The sequence below is a fragment of the Stereum hirsutum genome (assembly GCF_000264905.1).
Source record: "Stereum hirsutum FP-91666 SS1 unplaced genomic scaffold STEHIscaffold_34, whole genome shotgun sequence".
Lineage (NCBI taxonomy): Eukaryota > Fungi > Basidiomycota > Agaricomycetes > Russulales > Stereaceae > Stereum > Stereum hirsutum.
The window spans coordinates 1-20,954 of NW_006763164.1; the positions used below are offsets into that span (position 1 = coordinate 1).

At 46.5% G+C, this 20,954-nt stretch overlaps 7 protein-coding genes across 7 annotated transcripts; 2 read left to right on the plus strand and 5 right to left on the minus strand.

Moving 5' to 3' along the window:
- Positions 1-334: 334 nt before the first annotated feature.
- Positions 335-4,284, minus strand: STEHIDRAFT_164009 (uncharacterized protein; the record flags this gene model as incomplete). The annotated part of the gene is made up of 12 exons (XM_007311737.1): positions 335-393; positions 455-880; positions 943-1,005; positions 1,081-1,347; positions 1,413-1,826; positions 1,882-2,511; positions 2,561-2,765; positions 2,820-2,991; positions 3,041-3,090; positions 3,141-3,620; positions 3,671-3,964; positions 4,027-4,284. 12 exons carry the CDS (start codon positions 4,282-4,284, stop codon positions 335-337), a joined length of 3,318 nt encoding a protein of 1,105 aa, XP_007311799.1.
- A 509-nt stretch (positions 4,285-4,793) lies between these two features.
- STEHIDRAFT_164010 (uncharacterized protein) lies at positions 4,794-6,057 on the minus strand (the record flags this gene model as incomplete). The annotated part of the gene is made up of 2 exons (XM_007311738.1): positions 4,794-5,776; positions 5,835-6,057. The coding sequence occupies 2 exons, from the start codon at positions 6,055-6,057 to the stop codon at positions 4,794-4,796; spliced, it is 1,206 nt and encodes a 401-aa protein (XP_007311800.1).
- Positions 6,058-6,274: 217 nt separating this feature from the next.
- On the minus strand, positions 6,275-7,000 carry STEHIDRAFT_164011 (uncharacterized protein; the record flags this gene model as incomplete). Its single annotated transcript, XM_007311739.1, has 2 exons — positions 6,275-6,846; positions 6,901-7,000. The coding sequence occupies 2 exons, from the start codon at positions 6,998-7,000 to the stop codon at positions 6,275-6,277; spliced, it is 672 nt and encodes a 223-aa protein (XP_007311801.1).
- Positions 7,001-8,575: 1,575 nt separating this feature from the next.
- STEHIDRAFT_116798 (uncharacterized protein) lies at positions 8,576-9,088 on the minus strand (the record flags this gene model as incomplete). Its single annotated transcript, XM_007311740.1, has 3 exons — positions 8,576-8,704; positions 8,871-8,922; positions 8,952-9,088. The coding sequence occupies 3 exons, from the start codon at positions 9,086-9,088 to the stop codon at positions 8,576-8,578; spliced, it is 318 nt and encodes a 105-aa protein (XP_007311802.1).
- A 343-nt stretch (positions 9,089-9,431) lies between these two features.
- Positions 9,432-16,011, plus strand: STEHIDRAFT_116799 (uncharacterized protein; the record flags this gene model as incomplete). The annotated part of the gene is made up of 20 exons (XM_007311741.1): positions 9,432-9,570; positions 9,621-9,675; positions 9,722-9,814; positions 9,877-9,946; positions 10,174-10,192; positions 10,230-10,601; positions 10,851-10,950; positions 11,009-11,279; positions 11,344-11,509; positions 11,566-12,100; positions 12,152-12,308; positions 12,357-12,480; positions 12,536-12,697; positions 12,758-12,844; positions 12,900-13,108; positions 13,155-13,218; positions 13,280-13,441; positions 13,496-14,556; positions 14,619-14,690; positions 14,749-16,011. 20 exons carry the CDS (start codon positions 9,432-9,434, stop codon positions 16,009-16,011), a joined length of 5,181 nt encoding a protein of 1,726 aa, XP_007311803.1.
- Positions 16,012-16,288: 277 nt separating this feature from the next.
- STEHIDRAFT_116800 (uncharacterized protein) lies at positions 16,289-17,628 on the minus strand (the record flags this gene model as incomplete). Its single annotated transcript, XM_007311742.1, has 6 exons — positions 16,289-16,546; positions 16,597-16,750; positions 16,814-17,179; positions 17,232-17,395; positions 17,447-17,523; positions 17,577-17,628. 6 exons carry the CDS (start codon positions 17,626-17,628, stop codon positions 16,289-16,291), a joined length of 1,071 nt encoding a protein of 356 aa, XP_007311804.1.
- Positions 17,629-18,448: 820 nt separating this feature from the next.
- Positions 18,449-20,285, plus strand: STEHIDRAFT_164013 (uncharacterized protein; the record flags this gene model as incomplete). The annotated part of the gene is made up of 2 exons (XM_007311743.1): positions 18,449-18,616; positions 18,681-20,285. The coding sequence occupies 2 exons, from the start codon at positions 18,449-18,451 to the stop codon at positions 20,283-20,285; spliced, it is 1,773 nt and encodes a 590-aa protein (XP_007311805.1).
- Between the last annotated feature and the right edge of the window lie 669 nt (positions 20,286-20,954).

A 20,954-nucleotide genomic window follows, 5' to 3' on the forward strand; every position in this document is an offset into this window, starting at 1 on the left:
CGACCATTTCCATTTTGGATTCGGTGGTATGTCGTAGATGAGGATGTGTCGATCTTCGAATATTGTTTGCATCTCCGTCGTGGAAAGGCTCTGGAAATCATTGAAAGACACTCGAAAAATGCATGACATTTCAGGGTCGTTTGGGTCGAAGACTCGAGATGCTGCCTTTTGTAGGGTATGAAGGGGTTTGATTCCAGTTCCGTCGAAGTTACGGATGCTGCCACGTTTTGCATCATACATTTCACGCATGAGATCCTGGAATATCTTTATCTCCTTCTTGGCCTGTATGAAAACCGTTCCTCATCTGCTTTTCTGAAATATATATATATTTGACTTACACATTGAGGGTGAGGTTCAAACTCGACTTCTGAAGATTGGCCCATGGTAGCTTCGCTTGATATATCGTAACGCGTGTACGTGCACTTTGTGTCTTGCGGTAGGCTGGGTCCGGCACTCGGAATTTCCTGTTCAACGGTGGGCTCTCTTTTCACAGGCGAAAAGAATTCAGCGAAATCTTTCTTGAGATCCCAGTCTTTCGACGGCGGTGATGGCTCCTCTGCTGGTGCTAACGTATCGTCTACTTCTGGTGCCAATGTCTCGTCTCCGTCTGGTTCTGGGGCATCCTCTCCTGTTGTCGGCGTCGCTTCTGGTGGTGGCGTTGGTGACCATTGAGATGGTGTAGTCGGTTTATGCACAGACGACGATGATGAACTGTCGTCTGAAGATGCTGAGTGGTCGTCTTCTAGATTTGATGTCCCTAACCGGTCTTCTACATCTGATGACCGGGTATGTTCAGAATCTTCCGGTTCTGTTTCGTCTTCCGAATCTTCCGGTGTTGTTTTGTTTTCAGAATCTTCTGATTCATGGGAGGGTTCCTCATCTATTTTATATTCAATTATAAGAGACGGTCTAGTACAATTATACATGTCGTCCACCACCTACCTGATGGCGGAGCGTGAGGACTCGGAATGTCAAAACCTGACTGGCCAATATCAATCTCTCCACCTATTTGTGATTACATTCCGTTTGGTGTCAATCCCTTTTTCATATATGTAGAATCCGTGAATCATTTATGCTCACCTTCGTCTGAGTCTTCCGATGAGGACTCATCATCGGTCCATACCGAATCAGCCTCCGAGTTGTGAATTGGTTGATATAGATGCATATCGTTGATCACTGAGTGATGCAACAATTCTGGAGTTCCAGGTACATCGGCATTTGTGTCGTCGTCAGAGCATTCAAAATCACCCCCGGCTTCGCTGTCGGGTATGTAATTGTGAAAGGATTCATCGAAACTGTTGCGTAGTTGAAGGATTGGTGCATCAAATGTGACACGGTCCGTCTCATCTGCAATTTAACAAGTGGTGTTCAATATGGTTTTACCCCTTTTTGCTTGGTAATTTGATGCTCACCTTCAATTTCATACATGCCTGTGTTATCCAGACTCGCCATATTGTGTCCATCTTCTCGGTTCAACATTTGAGCATCTCCATCATATCTGCCGTCACCGTCTGCCCCGCCGTCACCGTCTGCCCCGCCGTCACCGTCTGCCCCGCCGTCACCGTCTGCCCCGCCGTCATCATATCTGCCGTCACCGTCTGCCCCGCCGTCACCCTCTGCCCCATCACCACCATCTCCACCCGTATCGTCTGTCCTGTGGCCACCATCACCGCCGTTACCATCTGCCCTGGCTCCACTGGTCTCAATGAATTCAGTATGCACGTAGTCGCTCATCCATGAATCTTCGAAATCGACATTGCTCGTTGGTTCAATACTGGTCCCGACAAGTTCGCTGTATTGACTTTGATTGACCGTATTTGTGTGCACTTATTTTAGTCAATGTGTCAGTATAATATTTATGCACCATCAGATGTGATTTACCTTCATTTGTTATCCGTTTCCATATCTCCTTGAGATTCGATATCAGGGTTTCGGATTTGTTCTCCAACTCGAGTCGAACGATGATAGACGCTAATGCATCTGCACCATTTTTGGTAAGAGGGCAGTTGTCCAGTGGATGTGACGGTCTCGAATTACAGAGTGGGCACAATTGAGAGTTCAAAGAGGGGTGTGAAGATAATTGCGGCGAAATGGTATGGGTGCGCGATGTGTCTAATGCAGTTTGCTGTACGTTGTGATGCGAGTTCTGAATTGAAGCAGCGACCGGGGTATCGTCCCTTCGGTGTTCGATACTGTTGTTGGTGTGGCGTGTTTTGTGACGTACAGTATCGACCTTGTCGGCAAGATGTGATGTAGATGAATGAGGTCGAGTCTCGGTCAACCTACCGGGTCGGGTGTCTCGGCCTACATTTACATCTGTTTGCTTCATGTCTTCAAGTATACCGGTGCATATACTATCTATGACATCTTCAGATGTGGCGGGCATTGCTTTGCGGATTTGGTTGATAATGGTTGCACGTCTGGGGTCCTCCACTTCCTCTACGTCGTCGTCACAGTCGGAGTGTGGGTTAGGTGAATTATTTATCGGTTGTGCAGTCGATTCAGTGGCATCTATGAATAAATTAGGCTCTGTACTCAATAACAATAACAATCAACGGACTTTGTAAGTCTTCAAACCAAGTTTTTGCTTGGGGCTCTTCTCGTAGGAGAGTTTGAAAATTGGTAGATTGCCATGTCGATATTACTTCGAGTAAAGCTTCATCGACTTGCACGCCGACAGTGACCTTGATTACTGCGCGCCATATTGCTTCCTCTATTATTTCGATGGCAATGGGCTTGTTGACGTTTCCGATGGCGACACGTAGCTAACAGCATGCAGGTTTTAACATATGTGCAATTAGTCAGTTATGTATGCTTACCGCAAAAAGATGCTGGTATGATACGCGCATGTTCATGCATTTGGATGGGGGTGCCAGTAAAAGGATGGGAGATACGTGTAGCGCGAGTAGAAAAGGTATGAGAAGCTGATTATCGGGTGCTGAGTTAAATAAGTCCTCGTTCATGTCCATTGCCTTCATCTCGACCAATTCTCTAATTGTATATTGAGCACTTGTTTACCGTACCCATGTTATGTGCTTACCTTCTCAGGCTTTCGTTGATGTCAATAGGTTGATGAAGTTCGATTTCTGACTTTACGCATTATGAGATATAATCCTGGTACTGATAATAGTGGTACTTACATTGAGCAACCAAGACAAAGCGACACTTGCAATTGCTATGTTGTTCAACGTATTTGGCCATGTTTGTTGGAGCTCTCTGGTTTTAACGGTCCGTAAGGTCTTTATGGCGAAACGTGTTGTCTGCGTAATGTCGGATGGCATGGCCGCTAGGAGATCATGGATGGGGGTGTGAACGTGTGCTATATCTTGTGCTTGAATGTGTGGATGAGACGCGGTCGAGCTGCCAGAATCCGCCAATTGTGTGCCCGACGCAGTAGTCTGGGACTCATCATGTGGTGGTGTTGCATTGGACACAGAAGTACTCGACGCAGTAGTCTGAGTATCCAACTGTGTCGCTTGTTTGCTGATTGTTGATGCACCCTCGTATTGCGGTTGGCCTACATAGAGTGTTTCGCATGGTTGGGAAGCCTTTGCTTTAGGTGTATGCGAAGCGACGGTGTCGATCATGTCGGTCCAGTGAGACAAGAAACCGCTGAACAACTGTATCATGTGTAAGCATACACCGACCTCCAAAATGTTTATGTACTCACCGTATATAACCTTTGGCTTTTTTGTATTTCGAATAGTCGATGAGGTTGCGGTACGACTTTGGGAACTTCACCTTCTGTGTAACCGGAAACATGGGCCAGCATATCGAACACCATGTGCTGCCAAAATATGCGTGTAGTGCGGTTGAACGTAGCGGGAGCAGTGAGGAAGTATACAGCTTCGGGTCCGGATGGGGCATGCTCGGTGAGACCAAGGATAGCCCAAAGCTGCTGTGTACTGGTGGTGGCTTGATATAGAGTGTAGGTATCCCATTGGTCCAGTTTCGCCGCTTGAGTCTAAGTGTGTGAGTCAAATAAGTTCAGGGGCAATATATTACTGGGGTGGTTTATGAACTTACTCGAAGGAAAGAGTCATCACGATCCATGCGGAATATGCTCTTACAGCTGTTGAGCCACTCAGTGAGATGTCCTTGAAATGATATGGCACTGGTATCGAATGGAATTCCGGCCAACGTTTTCATGAAGGGCCGAAGATTCCTACGAGATGAGTAGGCCATACTAATTTCTCGGTTTATGTTGTCGTTGGCGTTGAACGTCGTAGTGTTCCATTTAGGAAGGTTGGTATATGGTGTTGAGCTATCGGATGGTTTAGACATTACTAAGAAGTCGGTATGTGTTTGAAAGTTTGTCGTTTGTGTAGTAGTACGAGTGTTGCGGTGACTATGGTCGCAATGTTCAAGTTGCGCAACAAGTGCTTACCGTGTCATCACACGTGACCACATGTGACCCAATGCGAACAGTCTATGTGGCGTATGTGGCGAGGTGGAATTCTGATAATATCTATATCCCACCTTCATGTACCTTCTGAATTCTCAACACGTTAGAGCAACTCTTGACCAAATACTATACTACTTCCTGAGTAAACACTGCTATCTGCATAAAGCCTACGTATTCTGTTCGTATCTATATATAAGAGTTTGTACAATGTACCGTACTCATCAAGATGGCCCGTGTAGTGCATATAACATGTACATATTTTACAGTGAGGTGCCTGTATAAAACAATTAATGTGAGTCAATGATACGTCCTATTTGGTATGGGCACTCACAATGATACTACGCGTGAGGGCGTGCGAGTAATGTGAACCCGCAAGTATAATGTTCGACTACTTGGCCGCCTTCACTGCGGCCTGTATATCCTCTGGGGATAACGTGCGTGGAACTGTGGGGAGCCGACAGAAGGAGTGGTAAAACGACTTGCAATAACATACTACTATAGCCCTCTCCTTCAATAGAAAGCCCTTTTCGTCCATGCTAACCCACTCATCGAGTCCTATCTGCAGCACCCTTGGTACCTCTATATCCCAATCCATGATCAGATCCCACAAAGCACGCACAAATGGTAACCTCTCCTTCCACTCTGGGTCTGCCAGCCCCTTCCGTGCAAATTCCGGTTGCGCATTGAATATGTGTGTTCTTCCAAGACTCCTGCCATAGAAGCACCTCAAGACTTTGCTCTCCCTCGTTATCATCCATTCTTCGTCGGACATCGACCGATGGCGTACACCAAATTTACAGATTCGACGGTCGAGAGAGAGGAGCTCGAACTTGAAATTCAGTTCGCATAATTTCCACAGAATGTACCGGACCGACTTCTCGTCAAGACGATCGTGGCGCGCATCGCTACTCGTGTTCCGGTATATGGCCTCAAAGTCTGGTTCGGGTTGGCGCATGATACGCAAGCGGATGTCGAGTTCCCTCAAGACGGATGCACTGACGTCTTCGGTCTTCGTGCTGACGGGGTGTTGAAGGTACCCGTTTTTGTTGTGGTTGAGTAGGACTCTCCATTCATGAGAGTCAAGCATGCGTCCAGCATCATACCCGTTGGCTGTCGTGTCTAGCCAAGGGTCTGCAATGGCTTTCCATACTCGTAGCATCCGGAAAAGTTTTTCCAAGTCGACATTATAGAAGATCTGCGGTTTGGGTGCAACGAATCGACGGTCGGCTTTCCATGTGCTGGATTGCATGAAATTCATGTCCTCGGGTTTGAGGTGTTCGAACGAATTGCGCCATGCCGGTATGGCCGGTGGGACACGATATTGCGTAGGTTCGTTATAGTCGTCTTTAAATAACTTAGACGGCCTCGTACCTAATTATTGTAAGCGTAAGTATGAATTTTGTGTTGATAGTTCCATGAGTATTCTTACTTGGTACAGCACGTGCTATTGTACGAGGTATGACTTGAGTGGGCGACAAATAACTGATTGGGTATGGAGATGGTTTCGCGGGCGGCTCATACATGTCTGGTGTAGCGCTGCGTTTGTAGTAGTCCTGCCGGATCGCCATTATGCGTTGCTCAGTCGCGACATAATCTCCTTTGAAGATGATAGTAGGGGGCTGACGTTCGGGGGAAGTGGCAACGCTGGACATATGAGGCTGTACAATGTTATGGATCCGTTGCTGGCTGAAGGAACCGTATCCTTGGATGCACCATACTGGAATGCCGGCTCGAAGCAACCGATTGACAATGTCCGGATCTCCCACTACGAAGGCTCCCATCATTGGCTGTATCGGAGCGTTTGTGGGGAGCGTGGTATTAAGCACGCAATCACGAATGCCGGAATACCAGTAGTACCACCCCGTAATCTCAAGCCACGCGCGGCTTCAATTCGGTATACCGGTAGAGTGTCGTGCTTTTTGTTGCGCCGAGGGTCGAAAGACTGGTTAAACAATTTACGAGTTTGTCTACGAGCAAATTGATGGGATTCGCGCTGGCCTCTGGCACCGTTCTGTACTTGTCTTCGATTATTCGTACTACATGTGACGCGACGGTCTTTATATATCGCGCAGCCTCATGTAGGAATTCCAGGTGCTCATCGATGATTTGCACCATGGCCTCGCTGATTCCACTAGTCGATTGATCGCTGGTAGTCCTCAAGGCGTTGGTAGGGAGCGGATACCACATATGACGGTATTCGGAAAGGGGATTGTTGTCTTCGGTCGGGACGGTCGGAATACAAAATAAATGCGCGTATTGTTTAGAGAAACATTGAGGCGTCACGATGTAGTCGTCCTCGCCATAGGTACCATCTTCACGTACAAAGGTTTCGTGGTCATCCATGTTGATTGTTGGAACCCAGTTACAGTTAATAGACGTGACAAACTTGTCGTTTTTTGGGAAATGGGCGCCGACATATCCATCCAGAGGACCAGCAAGGGCTATTAACGTACTAATGAGTTCGTACATCAAGTTATATCATTGGTATTGCTTACGAAGATCATCATGCTCGGTAAGATTGGGGGCTTGCTTTGGGACCGGTCGATCTTCGTCGAAGGGGGGTGGGCTTTCAGGGGATATATCGATTTGCGACATAGCTGTAGTTCGCCTGTGTCAGTGTCTATTTGTATGATATTACAATGTATTCATTTACTTGTTGGTCGACACGGCGTTCTTGCGGTCTTGCTAAATCGCAGTATGGGCACGAGGGCAAGGTATACCTATACGGATATGAACGGTTCGTTAGTTCAAATTTATATAAGCGATTGTGACTTTCGGACCACAGAGCCTACTGTCTGTCTGGCGCAATAGTACTGCGTATTGTCTAGCATCCCAACGCGCTCCTACACGCCATGTTTCAAGCCGAACCCGTTTCAACACACTGTGTCTGGCTGCCTAGCGGTTGTTTCGATCGTACTCATCGTGTCTGGTAGCCTAACTCGCCCCATGCGTCATGTCTGCCAGTAGTAAATATTCCTACTCGTCGTGTTTGAAGCCAGAACAGCTCTCGAACATCTTGTCTGGCAGCCGAACACATTCATCGTTCTGGCAGCCAAACAAACACTTATGTCTCACGACCGAAAGCGACCCCGGCAACCATTCACACTCTTATGCGACATACCAAGAATCAACGAAGTCGGGTGCACGAAATACGTGCACCATCTCACTGCATCGCGCGGTCAACAATCCAGCGCAAATTCAACATAATATTACCGCCCATGATATACATGGCATATTCCAGCCATTCGATCATACTCTACTACGTCGACGTGTATAGCACACACGGACTCCGCTCTCATAGGATTTTGTCGTCGACACACCCGCCACTTCTTGTAACCCTCATCCTCCTTTATCATACCGGCGCAGTCGTTATGGACCAGCATACCATCTCATCGCATGTATCGTGTGCACCTGCGCGTACTCCAGTAAGATAGCTAACAAATAGTATGACTCTTACCTTCAGGTTGCACTCGAAGCAGTGCTGTGATTGCGCACGAGGTCGATGACACGGTGAGCCTCGCAGATGTCGTTCACGAAGGGGGAGCAACGCGAAGCCTCCCAATAATCTGAAGGCGACGGCGACGCGAAGTCTGCCGAAGATAAAGGATGGGGCAACGCGTCGTCAAAGACAATGAGAGGGGCAACGCGTCGTCGAAGACGGTGAGGGGCAACACGTCGTCGAAGACAGTGAGAGGGGCAACGAAGACGGTGAGAGGGCCAACGCGTCGTCGAAGACGGTGATAGGGGTAATGCGCCGTCGAATACGAAGAACACGAATAGTTCGAGGAACTGAAGGCGACGCGAAGTCTGCCGAAGTTCTGAAGGCGACGCAGTAGTCTGCCTTGAAACCGTATCTGAAGCCGGCGCCGAGGGATTCGTCGAGGGAGATGCGAGGGATTCGTCGAGAGGAGGCGAAGGAGAGCAAGATATCAGGAACGAAGAGAGGCATGAGAGAATGCATGGTGTTCGAGCGCGCCGGAGCATGCCGGGTTAATATTTCGAAGTCCGCAAGCATGCTTGCGGACTTTGAATATTTCGGACTGTATCCGATAACTCGCCACCGGCACGCATATGGCTTCCGTTCCGGTCACTGTACTCGCCTTGCCTCTCTCTGTCGTCTCTCTCTGTCCTTCTCGACTCCCGGCCTGTTCAATACCTATCCATGGCAGACTACTGCGTCGCCATTTCGTTACGCTCATTGGTAGACTTCGCGTCACCTTGTTTGTCGAATCCATAGGCTGTATGTTCGCCTGGTACATGGTCGGTATCCGCAGTGTACCCAGGCACTGGTGGTGGTTCCTGCGTATCCATGGTGAGTACTAGCCATCTATCCTATGCCCCTCGATGACGATTCTGATGTCGACGCATATGAAGCGTCGACAGCACAAACGTCATCGGGGGGCATAAGACTATTTGGTTTTCCCCTCTCGGGGACTTCGGCATCCGCAGTATTGCATATACTTACTGTGCTGTTCATATGGTTCTCCCCTCTCTCTCTGTCCTTCTCGACTCCCGGCCTGTTCAATACCTATCCATGGCAGACTACCGCGTCGCCATTTCCTTATGCTCGTTGGTAGACTTTGCGTCGCCTTGTTCGTCGAATTCGTAGGCTGTATGTTTGCCTGGTACATGGTCGGTATCCGCAGTGTACCCAGGCACTGGTGGTGGTTCCTGCGTATCCATGGTGAGTACTAGCCGTCTATCCTATGCCCCTCGATGACGATTCTGATGTCGACGCATCTGAAGCGTCGACAGCACAAACGTCATCGGGGGGCATAGGATGATTTGGTTTTCCCCTCTCGGGGACTTTGGCATCCGCAGTATTGCATATACTGTGATGTCCATATGGTTCTCCCCCATCAGCTGTGATGCCGAGCCACAATATGTTATCTTCCTTATTTTACCCCTGCATTTGCTGACATTGCATCGCATACAGATATTCCGATGGATCGGACACTACAATACCATGTGTGCTAGCCTCGGTATATAACATTTCGCCTTGCGTCCTCATTTCCGTATTGCCCTCATGGTTCAACGCTCATCATCCCTTGTCCCTTTCGCCAGCTGGCATATCGACCAGTGGGATAATGACCGAGTCCAGCAATCCCTGTATTCGTACGAATACTCTCGTTTGTCCTTTCTGAGTCGAGAATCGTCCGTTATATGTGAGTATTTCAGTTTGTTTCATATTCTGCATATGCTTATATTCTCATAGCTCGCAGTGGTGTGCCCTCCCACGGTTTGGGCATAATTATGCCCAGCACTTCGCCGTATGTTTTTCTTTACGTATATTGCTATGATACTCATGTTCTCCAGTTATTCCCCTCGAGGTTGCATATTGATCATCCCCCCGTTCCAGCTCAATCAACCCTCTCCGTCGTGTTTGGAGGATGAGCCGCCGCCGTTAGAGTAGATGTGCACTCTCTTAAAGTTGTTCGGTATCGACGTAAGAACCTGTGCGGTAATGGTAGTTTTGGGCGATGGCGTTCATCGCTTTGCCGATTGAGGGTGGTTGCGGGGCCAGATGATATGCGTGTCGAGGTGTTTAGTTCGCTGTACTCAATCTCCGCCCGATAAATATATATTTGGGTCTCTTTGCATGATATGAGGTTTCTCGTGCACATATGACAAACATTTCGTTTTCCGTTGTGGCATATACAGACAGAAACGAACTGTGCCGAGTTCGTCTGAAAGATATTGTGGCACTGTAATCGGAAGTGTGGCACCAGACTGCAAGCTGATTGGCTCACTTTGGTGCCTATATTTAGGCCGACAGCCAGGAAAACGGTGCGTGTTTGACAAATCAATTTATTGGGGCTTCCAGCATCGCTTGTTCCCTTCTCTCTTTCCCCCTCGTATCGTCTCTCCTCCTTTGCTGTACTCGAGGCAACATCCCATCCTCTGCGTATTTCTGATACTTCTGGAGTGCTCATTATGAGTAACAACGACTTCTATTCCGGCCCTCGGTTTGATCTTCCTGGTGCCATGCCTGCACCTGGACTAGAAAATCGACCTGCTTACCTCCCTCGAATCTTCATTGTGGACAAACATGTTCAATACCCTGCTCATATATCTGGAACTATTTATGTGTATCTCGAAGATATTGCGGATGCTGTTCGCATGATTCAAATCCGAAATTTCACCAAGCGCTTGAAGATTCCTAGTGGTACTAAAGAGTACTTGACGAAAGAGTGTGGTGAGTCTATATACATTTGTATGTTCCTTATGCAGTAGACTTCGCATCGCTGCCAATTCGCCTTCCATTTATCTATACCACTTGGCAGACTTCGCGTCACCATCAGTTTGCCTTCCATTTATTTACATTGCTTGGTAGACTTCGCGTCGCCATTTCCTCCATATTCAAGCATGTTTGTTTCAATTTTTTTCATGTTGTTTCGGTCACATATATTTTATCTTCCCTAATGGTTCATCTTCTATGGTACAGGTTTGCTTCATGCTGAGGATGGTGATGTCATGTTTGCACGGCCCATCGGGGGCAAGGGTGATGGTGCGGAAGACTCTCTTCAGCTCATGGCATTCGGCAAGTAAGTTATATTGATGGGTCTAAATCTGATAGTCATGGTACTGATCCTTTCGATATAGACGATGGATAACGGTCCCGGTCGTCGAGCGCCTTCTGAATTTTCGCAAGAATATTCTTGGGCCTGACGAGCTCATCAAGCCTGACAGTGCCGCAGATGGTACTGCTTTCGAGCGAGAGGGTCACTGCGAAGGAATTCGCGGTAGTACGCGTGCCTATAACCTTGCAGTAGCCTTTGAGCGTCAGACTCAAGTCAGTGCGCCTGCCAAACAGGGGAAGGGTTCTGTTGGAGAACTGGCAGAGGGCGTGAAGCTTCGGCAAGGTGCTATACAGGTGCGTGTGCATTCAGTGTTTATTATTGTGTTGGCGCACTGTTCTAATTTATCTCGGTTCCAAGCATTCGACTGATGTGGGTATGTACTTTGCCGAAAAGTTACCAGGGCGATGGAGGGAGGTTGTTTCGAAGCAATCAGATCTCGTGAATGCACCTCGAATCGGCGTTGAAGATAATACGATGTTCGCAAATGTTCAAATGAATATAGCATCGGCCAAGAAGAAAGATGGTAAGGCCTTATTTTTTATTGCTAATGCGAGTTACTTACTATACTATAATCATCAGCTGGCAACGAGTTGAACTCTCTTGGTTTCTTCGGAGGCGCGCACATCGACAAGGGTGACTCTGAGGGCGCTCTTACTTGCATGTTAGCATGTAATAATGTTCCTGCAGATGGCTTTCATGGCGGGTTCTTTCACCTTATCGAGCTTGGTGTTTTTGTTACACTAGAAACTTTCAACTGTCTTTTCTTCTCTGGTCTCCGTCTCCATGGTGGTACTGCTCCAATTTGTACCGATTCCGCTTTATGGGTCGAATATGCCACACGTCTCGTTTTTGTGTTGTATCCTCCCCGTCACATTTTGGATAACTTCTCTATAACTGCTCTTGCTTCTTTTGATATTCGGCTTCGTAATGCGGAACAAGAACGGCAAGCTCGTATTGTGGAAGATAAGGAAGGGGGTTTGGCGGAGGATGGCGGAGATACCGATATAGAGGATGAAGATGTGATAGATGTGCCAGGCAAGAAGGGCAAAAAGGACCAGACTTTCAGAGTTCATTATGCAAACATGCTCAAACTTCCTCCTTCCATCAAGAACAAGTGAGTCCACTTATACTACGATGTTGTTGTCTTCTAAATATTTGTATATAGTCCTCAGAATCCTCATGTTCAGTCCCTCGAAAACCATGCTACTTTTGCTCAAGATGGTCATGTCATCATGCCCCGTCGAGCTTGGATTACTTTCATTGTTCGTAATATTTACCTGATGAACATTGGGCTTCTATGTCAACTTGGTATCAACTCCGGAGTAAGTATCTCTTGATTATCAACACTTGCTGTTCTGATTATTTGGTAGTTGCGTGTGGATCCGACTGCTTTTCTGCAATCGTTTACTGTGTGTGGCGATGATCACTATGATATATCTGCGGAAGACATCAAGCGAGTCTTAGAGGACTGGAAATATGCTCCCCATATCAATGGTATGTTGAATACTATCCAATACGGCTTGTATACTCAAGCATTTATCATGTTCAGACTTTGAAGCAGATGCTCCTCGCCGCGAAGCCGCCCGAGAATGGCATGATTGGGTGTCACATACGTCTAGGTTTATACCCTTCACCTACAACAGCACATATGGAGAACGATTAGAGATTGCAATTTCCAACTTTACGCCTGATTCGGGTTTGATTCGAAATCGTATGTGATACGTATTGTTTTCCTTTTTGTCATTATTCCTGATGTTTTGTACTCATATAGAGTCCTACGAGAGCCAGTTAAAGAAACAAAAGGAAGGTCCTCGTGGCCACAAACCCTCGAATAAGGCTAAAGGAGAGGGTGCTCGCAGTGAGTAATGTATTATTCTGATATGCACTCTGTCACTTATATATGCTTGTCATAGAATCACCGCGAAATAAGGCAAGCGATACTCCGGGAACGTCGAAGACTAAAGTTGGTGGTAAAGATGAAGATGACGATGACGATGAAGATGACGATGATGATGATGATGGGGAGGAGGACCAGGATGAAGATGACACCGGCGATGAGGGTGAAGAAGGTGAAGAGAACAGTGGAGATTTAGACGAGCAACCGTCGGCAAATGAGAAGGAGGTTATCAGGAGAGCCATTCAGCATACTGTTACAATCGTCGCCACAGGGTCAAATTCTATGCGCAGCACTGTCCGGCCTGTCCGGCGCTCTAGCAGACTTAATGCAGGCAAGTTGAATAAATGACGTGTTTACTTTTTAATTAACCTATATTGTTGTTTACAATGTATCCAGAATACTATCAATCGGATCCCGTGTCGTCAAATGAACCGATTTACATCTCCGATAACCCCTACGCCAATATCATTGCTTCGTCAAATCGTCTCAACAATCGCATCGTTCGAGCGGATGATGGAGAAACTATACTCAAAGACCTCTGTAGGATATTCCGCGAGTGTAAGTAATAACATTTCGTATCGCTATGCTCAATACTTATTTTATATGTCTTAGTACCCGTTCCGCACCAGAATTGGTTCTCAGCACGTTCTATCTCCAGCCAGTTGACTGCTTATCGACAGAGCATATCATATCAACAGAATTCTCACCAACCTCCTTCCCTCGATTGGGACGTCGTTTTACGCCGTCACGTATTCCCGTTCTGGCAACGTGTCAGTCGGCACAACGAAGAGTGGCCATCCGTGGAGACTTTGCAGTCTGCATTGCTCAGCATGCGAGCTGTAAAGCACCTGACGGACGAACTTGACTCGACCTACGCTTTCATACGCTCTACACGGTACCACATCCTTATGGCACATTGCTTTGCATGGCAATGGTTGGAGTCCCTCTGCTCTTACTACTCTCAGCCTCACATCGCAAAGGACACCGATTTCACAACATGGCCTTCCAGATTAGCTCGATATCTCTACATGATGTTCGAAATGCGACTCGCGACTTTCACCCTTTGTCCAGCCGACTATATTCCTTATCTTCCCACGGAAATTCAGTCGTTTCGCACCATTGGCAACATGGATTATTCTATCCTGGATTGTGTACCGTCCCTTCAACAACGTGTTTATATCCAGATGAAGCATGTTTTACGGAAGTGGTTGGACTTTCCGCAGGACAATCTAGCAGACAGTCGGGCATGGATTGTACAGAACTTTATTGGCGTTTTAGGGACTGGTTCTCTTCTACTGGACGAGACATGGGAGATTTATCAGCATGTGCCGAAATATGTGCTAGGACGAAAAAGCAATCGGGCGCGCACCATCTTCATGCATCAACTCATCCCTTTCCACGACCACATCGAACAATGCGAGGCTGCGGACAAGACGTCTCCAGCTCGGACCATGTTGGATCAGTACCGTTTGGAGCATGCAGAGTATGGGACTGGCAGAGATCTCAGCATGGTGGTGGCACGTTCAAACTCCATCGAATTGGTAGATTCTTTCCAAGTGCGGACTTCAGATGGTGATATCGATGCATATGGTGTTGATGAATTCGGGGGACTGTATGAGGGTAACATGGATGTAGACGCAGATGCAGTCATGTGGCCTAGCCCTTCAATGGAGGTATGTTTGTAATATTGTCCCTACTTCATTTGCCTCACATCATCACCTTTTCATACAATCAGATACGTTCGCCTGAAGATCACGATTCTGTTCAAGATATTGCCCAGTTTGAAACACGTTCCTGGCAAGTGGAGGTATGATACAATATTGCTCAATTTATAACACATTCTCATCATAGCCTTTACGATTTAGATGTCTTATGGAATGAATGATGCATCTGGGCATGAAGAACATACATCTTCGTCTTCTATGAATCATCCAGATCTTTCACCAACAAACTCCCGGCCTTCAAAACGAACCCTTGATATATCTGATTCTCATCAGTCGAACAAGCGCACCAAGCATACGCCTTCCATCCACAGCTCTATTACACCTCCATCATCACCATCCTCTTCTACTTATCCTTCGCCTATTTCAATCGCTCGCATGCACCAAGCCCTCCGAGTCTTACGCAAGCTGGCATTTTTCTTGGATTATCCATATCCACATGAAAATGTGCAGGGATCATGCTACACAGGATCTTTCGATGGACAAGCGGCGGAGGATCTCAAATTGTTGAAGAAGGTTGCTAGTAATTTGGATGGATTCCTCCCATTCCCTCGACGCGCTCCTTCCGTCCTACATGCGATGTTGCCCTCTGGTCTCACAGATCGTGTTCTCAGTCCATCACTGCTATTCAGCGCGATATCCTTCCGTGCCGTTTTCTTCAAGTCCCTATATCACTTTGATCATCCGACCTTCCTGCAAGATTTCGAGGAGTACAAACGCCGTGTTCAAAGCAGGCCACAACACCCCTCTCCAGTTGTTACCCCTGGAGCTACCACCGATTCATACTGGGCAAATCCGAATCAATACAGCACTGGACCGCACAAGCCTTTAGTCGAGCATATCAGCACATACTGGTCGTCAGTCAATCTCGAATGGTGCTATCCTCCTCACAAGGTGTTCAAAGGCTACAATTCCAACAATCCTCCACCATCCGTTCCACCATCTCCCATCCCATTTCAGCCCTTCATGAGAGACTACCTTTGCTTCAATAGGAAGTCAAAGGCTACGGGAGACAGAATAAATCTTTTCCCAAATCTCGGTGGTTTAATTGGATATCTTTGTGCTTTGGATCTTTCTTATGCAGGTCATGTCGAGAAACCGTCCATAGACGATATTGTTGATGCTATGGTGAATGTCAATTCAGGGGGAATCAGGGGTCTCATTGCACTGGGGCTGGTGGAAAAAAATGATGGTAAAAAAAAGTATTCTGTTATTGAAATTCAGCAGGCTTTTACTGTACTGCACACCTTTTTAGACGACCATCTGACAGACGAAGAGAAAGAGAAGATGGTATTTGATCGCCCTATGTCTGAACACTTCTCTTGTAAACTTTCCAAACTTGTTGGTCTCAAACTGGTTGTATTTAAAGACGATGAGCCTTTTGATTCTTGTGCTTGCTGCAGTTAGCTTATTCTACTTTTATTGTCTTGTTTTGTTATTCCTACTCTACAATAGACTCTGCATTGTTTTTATCTGACTTGTATGTTTGATTCAAGCATCTGGAGCCTATACCATAACTCGTATTCTGAATAGCAGACATTTGAATTGCTACAAATGCACTCTAGCCAGTACTGTCTTTGACACTGATAAATTGTACTCAGACATTTAATGTAAGTGTTCGCACTGATGTCGATTTGTATCACACTGATTGTTGTATCAAATACAGGATTGTCAGCCTTCCCATCTAAGCTATATCATCATTCAAGCTTAAACCATCGATGTTCAAGCTGCCGTTTCGAAACCTTCCCTCTGCTCCTGATTCGCCCTCTTTCGATTCAGCCATACTCTCGTCCACTCTCTCTATATGTTCCTCTGTTCTCACTTTTTTCGTCGACATCTCGCCAGCCGGAGAAAACTGAAGATATCCTATGGGCCGTTTGATGGCTATACCTCTCCCGGCCTTCTGATGTTCATTTCGTGCACGTACAATTGATTCGTAAGTCTGTTCCTTCAGTCAGAGCGAATCGATTGTATATATTGTTGCTAACGAACCTGTTGCATGGCATTATCAAGCATAGCTATGCTCTTCAGTTGACATATTAAGCGATGCTGTATAGTCTTGCCTCCAGAAGGCACAGTCTTGAATGCTATCTGAATCTGTACTAACTGTCCGGCTCGAAACTGTGCCGGATTGAAGCAGACAAAGCTGCAATCATTTCTATATTATGTCAGTATTGTATGCTCTGTATAACATGAGAACCAGACTAACCCTGTTTTGCGACGGTGAATAGGTATATATTGGTAGTATCCCACTTCATTAGTGGACAGGTGAACCATGTTGGATGTAGCCGCACGGGAAAGATGCTGATATGGATCAACATTTGATCCAAAGGGTATGCTGAGCTCGCCATTTGCATGCTGAATAGGCGTGAAATAACGGTTGGAGTACTCCTTCGAAGTCATATCGGAGTCTGTTGTGTTGAGTCCGTCCCAAGGTTTCAATGTACCTTCTTTATAATTGGCTGACATCTTTTGATGAATGGCCTCGATGGCTTGTCGATCCTCGACGAAATGCTTGTTTCCCCATCCATGGATAACCACACTTTGTTTCGCGAACTGAACGCGGCGTGGAAGGCTGGGTCCGTCAATTCCTCATATAATTATCATATAAATTGTAACTGACTTACTCTGTTTTTGCAAGAATTGGAGGAAGTGTAAAATCCCACAAAACACCCTGCACAACAAATATCGCCTCGATGCCTTCAGACTCCGAGCTTCCTTCATTGAAAAGAAGTGTTGAATTTCCGTCTGTATCCGTATATATGATGGTACGTTCGTCGAGTGTTGGCAACTATAAATTGAACAGTTAGCATATAGAGTTTGACAATATATTTGATCTCACATTCTTCAAGGGATAAAGAAAGTTCGAAGTATCCATTTGACCTCTGACCTCGGCCAGGACACCATCGATATGTGCGGCTGCATAATGTCAGTGCCTTCAGTTATTATTTTATATGTTAGACTGAACTCACTGTTCTGAGAAGATTCCATATAGCGACGGAAGTCTGCAACATCAAAAGTCATGTTGGATACTGGATTGGGCAGAACGTAGCCTATTTAGATGGGAAGTTAGGGCTGATAACAGAAGACGGTATGTCGTCTCTTGTACTTTTTTCATGTTGCAGCATGTTTTGCTGATCTAGGGTTGGGAAACGACTTCAACCATATCTGGCTCGATCTGAATATGGCTGCCATTAATTCATGTACGATCTATGAACGGAGTTCATAGCAGTACGGTGGAAGTATTTCATACCAGCACGGTGGAAGCACTAGCACCGATTGAACGTTTGAGGGTAACCTATTTCGCTTGGTCTGCGTGCCCCTCTCGCTTGTCTCGCTTACCACTTGTGGCGTATGTTTTAGGTTCTTTATGTCGCTTATTTTGTTTCTTTTTATATGAAGCCTGCACGATACGCAGAATCCACGGATATTCCCCGAGTCCCTTGTCAATTGACTTATCCTCAAGTTACTTCTGGTTATACTTATACTGCTCGTCATAGAGTCCTTGGGTAAGAACCCTATTTTGTTCCTGGTCGAATGCGATGTTAATATCAATCCAATACAGTATCTACAACATCTGTCATACACATTCAGTGACTGTGTCTGCCTAAGAATTCCACATATCGGTACAATATAGTCTTTGTTCATGGTTTTATGTCGCTCATATTCTTCAAGCTCCATATCTGTCTCCTCAACATGGCATTCAGAAGACCATTGCGCAGTGTCGAGCAGCGTTTCAGGTAAGCACAATTCATTGTACTCCGTCTGTGTGTATTCCGATGACTTACGGATATATAGGGTTGATGCTTTGAGAACCATGTTGCCAGAGATACTACTCACCATCATGTCGTTCCTCCCTATGAGCGATATTGCTACCTGTACACAGGTTTGCCAATCGTGGCTTGGTCCTGCTATACTTCGTCTCTATCGGGAACTCGATTTTGGTTTTTTCGCGGGAATGCTGGGCCTGCCTTTCATGTACGATGTGCCAGATCCAACTGAACGCAGACTGGTATGCCATAGTAAATTTCGTCTTCACGTGCATTATGGCTTACGATTGCAATATGTGCTCCCAGGTCATCCCCAAGGAGATGATCATCCCGAAGTGGCGCTGGGACCTATACAAGCCTCTCTTCGTACACACCAAAGCACTGTATGACAACTCCGTTTATGGTTATCGGGGAATGACGCCGGAAAGCATAGATGTCATTGCTCGCAGCTGGTACTTTGGAGCCATGTTCCCGAACCTCGAACATCTTTATCTTCTGTCGTCATCGCTTATCCCGGTCTTCAACTCTCCATCCCTCAAATCCGCCCATATCACGCCTGCTGCCGCTCGTGATACCAATATCAGCTTCCTTGGCGCTCTTAGTGAAACAGCAATGAACAGCCATAGTCTTACGGAAATCATGATCATCCCAGGCGAGGTCGACGAGGGTCCTATCGTCGACCACGATGAAGTCCGAATCGCAAGTATGAACGCATATACCATGTCCAGAACACTCATCCGCGTCTCACTTCCCCTCTACTATCTCACCCCGTGCCTTCTTCACATACTCTCAACTCTTCCGTGCCTCGAAATCATCGACATGGTCACCAAGACGAGCGCATCCCCTACACTCGAAGATGGCTGGACGGGCCCGATGGATGCCGTTGGATCCTTCCGCACTTCTCAGGATAACTCATTCCCGATGTTACGCGCTGGATCCTTCCCTATGCTCCATACCATCTGTATCGCATTCAATGATCCCATGGCCGCGGTCGAACTCCTTCGCAAACCCCACTTCCCTGTCGACCGCATTTCGCGTTACACTATTCGTATCAGCGGCCAAGCATACACCAACATGTCGGTCGGTATTCGTCTCATCATCGAAACCCTTGCGCAGAGGAAGAGTCCGGTTACGGACCTCACCATTAATACCGCTGCAGCGAGTGGCACACCGGTCAGCGCCCTATCCCACCACGACGTGATCTCATATTATGATCTTGTCAAGTTACGCGAACTATCACATCTTCTCCGATTTCATCTGGTACACAATAGCCCAGTCAACATCACGAACCATGGACTCACCCTACTCATCAAAAACTGGAACATCAAATCGCTCATTCTTAATCCCAGCCCACTCATCTATACTCTATCTTCTCTCACTCCGGATGTACTCCTTGAAGTCGCAAGAAACTGCCCAACAATACGCGAGTTAGGCTTGTTTCTGGATACCTCCATAGGCGACCTCACATTACCCACATTTGGCCCTGTCATGTCCAGACTCGAACGCCTTCATCTCGGAAACTCCTTCATGACTGTTGGTGATCACAGAAGATCGAGACAGATCGCAAGCTTCCTGTCGAACATGACAAACCAACTTCCTTTCATCCTTATGCCCCGTGAGCAAGAGCCCCGACTGGACGCAACCTTTCACCGTATTGTCATTGTTGACCCGACAACGCTTGGTTTGGAATATGATGGTGAGAATCAGTTACCTTACTTAGATGAAGAGTGGAGGTTCGTCTGCAACAACTTAGAGTCGGTCAGGGAACGGGATTTGGCGTTGGTGGAGGTGGAATGTCTCCGTTATAATATCGAGGTATTACATATGACGTGTAGGAGGCTTGAGAGTCAGTTGGTTGTTGCTAAAAGGCTACCCCGTCAAGGAAAGTCTACGCCCTTCTTCTCCAAATAGTTTAACCAGCTCTTATTGTTCTTTGGATTACATTACAATCATTCTTTATTACTCATACCTATCTGACTTCTAATAATTCCATAATAACCTTCAAACGTTTCGTAAAAACAATGGTCAACTTCCAATATTTTTCCTTTTCCCTTGTACTTAGTCTATTCAGTCCTGTGGGTATATGTGTCTGATGAAGACGAACATCTTTCGCTAATGATATTGTTCTGAGCTTCTTTCGATCTATTTGGCTTCGTCCTTGAACCTCCTGACATTAATGGTTTTCATTCTGATACTTCTCTCGATCTGTTCGACTTCGTGTTTGAAGCTATAACTTTATGCATTCCGAGGCTTCTCTCGATCTGTTCGACTTCGTGTTTGAAGCTATAACTTTATGCATTCCGAGGCTTCTCTCGATCTCATCAGCTCCATATTTAGAGGTATTTAATCAAGAATCTTCATTTCGATACTTGAGAAGCTAATTTATATAACTTTCCTCCGACATAAAAGTCTTCTTGACTTCACCGTCTACTGTTTCAGGGCGATGTTATTGTTCGGTTGCACATGTATCATGTTTTAGTAGTTGTAACATCCTGGATTGACTTCGCACTTCTTCATTCCATTACGGCTAATTATGGGGGCTCAGGTGATTATTTCCCTCGGTTCCTTAGCCGACCTCGC